The 5,741-nt window shown below is 52.2% G+C and overlaps 1 protein-coding gene across 1 annotated transcript; it reads right to left on the minus strand.

Moving 5' to 3' along the window:
* Positions 1-3,961: 3,961 nt before the first annotated feature.
* Positions 3,962-5,515, minus strand: LOC127339260 (E3 ubiquitin-protein ligase WAV3-like). The gene has a single exon (XM_051365133.1). It carries the CDS (start codon positions 5,513-5,515, stop codon positions 3,962-3,964), a length of 1,554 nt encoding a protein of 517 aa, XP_051221093.1.
* Positions 5,516-5,741: the final 226 nt, after the last annotated feature.

The following is a 5,741-nucleotide window of genomic DNA, read 5'->3' on the forward strand; positions in this document are numbered from 1 at the left end:
CCGCAAAGCAGATTATTTTTCGGTCCATTTGTATTTGGATGGGGCGTCACACAGATGCGAAATAGGGCTCGGTCCGTTTGCGGCCAGAGGCGGCCCAACGGGGTCAAACCCGCAAAAATAATATAGGGCACCAAATACAGTTACTTTCTTCGATCCAAATTAATTGACTCAACTTTAACTAGATAAAGATGTACCTAGAGTTAAGTAACTTAATTTACATATATTTGAGCCTCAAAAGCACCCAGCATTTTCACCCTAAAAAAAGAAAAAGAAAAATAGAAACACAGGATAATCCTGCTACGGGGATGCTGGCCGGCCGCCTCCCTGCCCTAGCGCTAAGGTCAATGAAGACATGCGGCGATGGCCACACATTGGCTGTCAGAGGAGGCGGAGACAGGTACTCCGGTCCTGGCGGTGGTGCCGGCGCCACCCCGTCCTCCTCGGAGGCCTGGATGAGCTCGTCGAAGAGGGGCCATTTAGCGTGCTCCTCCGCAAAGGAGATGGCATGTACGCATGCGATGGCCTCCTTCTCCGTCAGCTCCGCGACATCCTCTTCCATTTGTTGGTAGTCAAGGTCGCTGTCGTCTTCAGGTGTGTCCTCCACTGCCGGCTCCTGGTACACGGTCCTCGAAAGCGATGGCACCCACGTGAGGAGCTCGATGTACTGGGTGTACGCCCCCTAGTACTGGGACCAGCCGGCGTGGCCCACTCGTGGCGTGGGGAAGGTGTACCCCAATGGCGGGAGTGTGTCCTCCTCCTCCTTCACAGGCGACGGTGGTGGAGGCGCCTACCTCGGTGGTGGCATAGGTGCCTACTGCGGTGGTGGTGGCGGTTGTGTGTGCTTGAAGGCCGCCTCGGCCTCCTCATAGTCGAAGTCGTTGTCGTCGAGGCTCTTGAGGTGGACCTCGACCATATCGCACCAAGAATCATGCTCGGCCTCAAACCACAACGCCCACAGCGGGGAATCAATGGCATATGTCGGATCCTGAAGTAGATCCGACGGCAGGTGGGCACATCGGCGAAGGATTTCGCGGCGATGCGCCGGGCCGCTCCTCGGGATCACGGGCACCGACACCCATGACTGGTTGAGGTGACATCCGTGCGGCAAGTGCACGTCCGGCTATGGGTGTGGGGTGCCGATGTCAACGTAGAAGCGCGTCATCGCCGTGTCAACGTTCAACGTGTCTCGGAGCGCGGAATGGGAGGAGGGCACGGTGGCCTTCGTGTTTGCAGGTGCCTCCTAGCGGGCGTGCAGGTGTTCTGGCGGCCGCCGGAACGTGATCCAAGCCTCGTGGTTGTCCCTGCTAAGAGGAAACCAGCCGCCTCCTTCTTCGCCATGGCCTCGAGGTGGCTATGGTTCGAGAGCTCGGGCTGGCTAGGGTTTGGAAGCTTCGTGGATAGTGGGGAATGGAGAGAGAGGGACTGATGGTCTACATTTAAGAAGACATGCGCGTCCGCGTCTGTGTGGGCCCACACCTCCTGGCCTTCAAACTAGGCGGCGGTTTCGGTCGTGACTCGTGAGCATGCATGAAGGTGAACATGAGCAAACATAAATGTATTTTTTCTTTGAGAGAAAAGTCCAATTTACACCTGAGCTTGTACTGGCCACGTTAGTGGTTTAACCGTAAAACATACCTGGTACATGTATTCTGAGCGCACATGAATACATCAGCGCCGAAAAACACCACGCTGCCCAGTAACTCGCTTGTTGGCGAGTGTATTTTCCCAGGAATTCGGGATGAAATAGTACACTCGGGGAACAAATATACACGGCAAAAGTGGCAGAATGCCGAATATTTTCCAAAAAAGAATCTGCAATAAAATAATACTCGACATACATCAAACATACAGAAATACACTCAAAAAAATATAATACTCCATTTTTAAGGAACCCATTTTTACGGACCGTCATTTGGTGCACAACTAATATATATGTACTAAAATATATGGATTGAGAATGTTTCCGTTCAATGTATTCTTGTTTGAGGGAGTAATATTCTTATCGGAGCTAACTTGTTGATACCAATGGGTACTTTCTCGAGAAGGACATAGGAAACTGCCAAACCCATCCAAGGTTATCCGCCTCTCTCGCCGGCGACGCCGGAGATCCGCTCCACCTTCGTTGGCTTTGGGTTGTGATGGGCCATGGCCCCTTACGGGCAGGAGGGATTTTGTTCTTTGTTTAGGAATTTTCAGTGTCTTCTTCGAGATGGTGAGGCGGCGGCTACATATTGAAATCAGAACACCCTATCCTCGCTTCGGTCGTGCCTCTAGCACCAGCGGAGGGAGCGTGAAGTTGTGTGTGTTGCGCATCTTCTGCGATCCAATCGGTTTTGTTTTCTTTTGTGTGGTCTTAGGTATGGCTTTTCTCATCTACAAGTCCCATCTTTGCCGATAGTTCCTACTCTAGTGTGTTAGTCCTTTGTGTCCTTAGCGAGAAGACTTCCCCCTTGTCTATTACAACAAGCTATACTACGATCGGCAAGCTTTGCCCGGCTCTGAAAATGGAGGTGTGAGGATGGCGGCACGCCTTCAGCTCATGTCAGTGTCTATAGTCGTTAATAGGTGGTCCAAAGACCTTCTTTTAATTCTTTGTACTACTATGGATGATCATCAATAAATTGGTGGACGTTTTTGCAAAAAAAAAAGTCGTTGTTAACAACTATTATTGATATGTAACTAGGCTGGTATTTAATATGATGTTCAGAGGTATACCAACTTGATTTTGATTACAGTGCCAGTGCCATGATGCCCTTCTCCATATAGTTATATACTCCATATAGTCATATACACGTTCCCACTGGGAATCAGTTGATGTATTTAGATAATTGTCACCTTTCAGCTAAATATTGTACAATCCACTGTTTCACAATATATTTTTGGTACCATGAATAGTCGATAATTGAGCAGTGCCCTCCTATTTTGAACCAACTTCAGACAATGGGTATGGAGTCTGCAACCATTATTAAATTTAATAAATGAACATTAACATCGTTTCATTTATTCAGAGACAAATAGATATGAAACCTAGATGTTTATTTCCAAGAATCATTGTAAGTACTACATGAACATTTGCTCACAAGTTGAAATATTAATGGCTGAAGGAATCTGGGCAGCTCTCACTAGGCAGCATCTAAACATGACAAGTAACAACACATACTACATTTTGTACTTTGTGAATTTTTAATATATATTGATTAATAACAGGGACCGTGTTTTACATGTGCACGCTAAATGCAATCAGAAATTTTAGTTCAACTTATTAAGTTTCACTATTAGATCATGTTTGGACGAGGGATACTTTTGTGAGATTCAGTATTTGGTTCAAGCCTGAACTGAATACATAAGCTCGGTCACGGTAGTCTTTCTAAATCCTCAGGATATCAGTTGACTGCTGATTGAGGTTAAAGATAAGTGGCCTATGCATCCTCCATCTTCGAGTTCAAACAAAATTTGAGTTTAATACCAGAAGTAACACAACAAACTATCTTGCATGGCAATATTATCTCAACTCTAATAAAAAAGAAGGGCTCTTAGAAATGAAACAGAAGAAAACAATGCATATATGAATAATTCATACAGAAGAAGATAAACTTACTGATATTCATCACCATGCTGTTCTGTATCTTTCGATCTGAACTTCAATTTTTCATATAACAAGTCTGTTTCTTGTTAAATATACAGAACAAGGGCAATGCCGAATAGATATAATGTCAGAAAGACAATAAGACGTCAAGTAATAATACTGATAGCATGTGGATAAAGAAGCACAGTGATACGGTGGTAGGCTGGTAGCGCATGATAAAAATCAAAAGAGGTGGAATCTTTGAGTTCCAATCTCACTCTTTGGAGCAATGGAAGCTGGTTTCAGAATAATAAGTTCTAAGGGGAAGACAACGAACATAAATATACCAGTTCAGACTTGCCGAAAGACATAATCAACCTGCTGCTGCCTTAGAAATTAATCACTGAGATCTAGCTTGATCTGTTTAAGCTGATCGTCTGGGTGCTGGCGCTTCCTGCTTTGCCGACGCGACGTCTCCACCATCTCCTCCATCTTGGGAGTGAGGTACGCCCGAGGAGCCTTGGCGGTGGACGTTGACGCCGAGGCGCGCTGCTGCGCGTGCGAGCTCATGCCGGCAAGCAGGCGCGCGCGCCCCGTCTGCTGGTACTCCCGCCGGTCGCCCACGCGGGCGCTAAGGTCTTGCAGCTCCTCCTTCAGCGCCTCACACGCCCCTGTCGCCGACGACTTCTCCACGGCTTTCAGGCGGGATTCGAGTATCCGCGCGGCGCCGGCGTGCTGTCCTCCGTCAGCGGCCACTCGTGCCGCCGCGATGTCCTGCGTCGCATCAAGGCGGACACGCTCCCGCTCGACCTCCATGGACGGAGTTGCCATGCCGTCGGTCAGCTCCAGCGGCCTCTGGATGATCGCGGCCGGCGCGGCCGCGTGGGCAGCCTGACCCGTCGCGGTGACGCGGTAAGCGCAGGTCACCTTGAGCAGGCGGGTGACCGACTCCGCGGGACGAGCTCTCGGCACGTAGACGAGCACCAGGAAGCGCCTCTCCTCGTCGTCGTACAGCTCGCCCATTTCGATAGAGGCGGTGCGGCCATCGGCGTCCACATGGCTAGCGTAGCAGCCGGACTTGACCTCCTGGACGCGCACGCCGCGGTGCAGGCAGGTGACGGTGATGCGCGCCTCCTGCACGGCGACCGAGAGGAGCCCGCCGATGCAATGAGCGAACGAGTCCTGGATCGCCGCCTGGTTCTCGATGAATGAGAAGGTGCCGCCCGTGGCCTCCGCGATTGCGTTCATCGCCGCCGCGTCATTGTCGGCGCCGAAGCCAAACGTGTGGATCGGAGCGGGCCGGGTGGCGGCCTGCCTGAACAAAGGCGGCACTAGGTCTTGTCCCGGGCCCTTCGGCTTGAAGGTGTCGGCCCCATCGGAGAGAAGGATCATGCTCGCGACGGCATTCTTGTACCGGCGGTCGGCGAGAACCTGTGCGCCCACGCGGAGGCCCTCGCTGATGTTGGTGCCCGTCCACCGGACGACAATGTACCCCACGGCGAGCTTCGCTGACGCCTTGCCCGCGTCGGTCATGCGCGCGAGAGGGGTCAGGCGGATGGCCTCTCCGGAGAAAGACACCATGGACAAGCGGTCGTCGGGGCCGAGCTGGTCGATGATGAAGCACATGGCCTTCTTCAGCAGCTCGACCTTCTGGCCCTCCATGCTGCCGCTGACGTCGAGCACGGTGACGAGATCGAGCGGCGCGCGCGCCACGTCGGCGGGCGCCTTGGCGTGCACGAGCACCGCGAACTTGTCATAGGACGCGCTCCTCCCAAGGGCCGGGAACTCGCACTCCGTCTTGAGGACCAGACCGCCGTTGGTTGCTGGCGGGGCCTGCGTCTGGGCGGCAGGCAGCTGCCCCAACGGCTCGTCGTCCGGCAACGGCTCGTCGTCTTGGTAGTGCACGCCGGCCGGGGCTGGCGGCGGCGCGTACAGCTTATTGTACGCCATCGATTGCGCGTAGCGAAGCCGAAGGCGAGCTAGGGTTCCAGGCTTCATTCTGGTTACTTGCACGGTGGACGGCGGCGGGGGAGGAGATCGACAAGGAGCGGAGGGATCGGTTTGGGGGACGGCGATATATGGGTAGGCGAGGAGTATAAAGATCGGTAACTGACCATAAGTTTCGGGATTTCCGTCAGTAAACGTGCGTGGTTAACGAAAAAACAAAGCGAGGTGC

The sequence above is a fragment of the Lolium perenne genome, chromosome 3 (genome assembly GCF_019359855.2).
Source record: "Lolium perenne isolate Kyuss_39 chromosome 3, Kyuss_2.0, whole genome shotgun sequence".
Lineage (NCBI taxonomy): Eukaryota > Viridiplantae > Streptophyta > Magnoliopsida > Poales > Poaceae > Lolium > Lolium perenne.

Excerpts from the sequence above, each read along its gene's own strand:
- LOC127339260 (XM_051365133.1), bottom strand. The coding sequence starts at position 5,515 with ATGGCGTACAATAAGCTGTACGCGCCGCCGCCAGCCCCGGCCGGCGTG.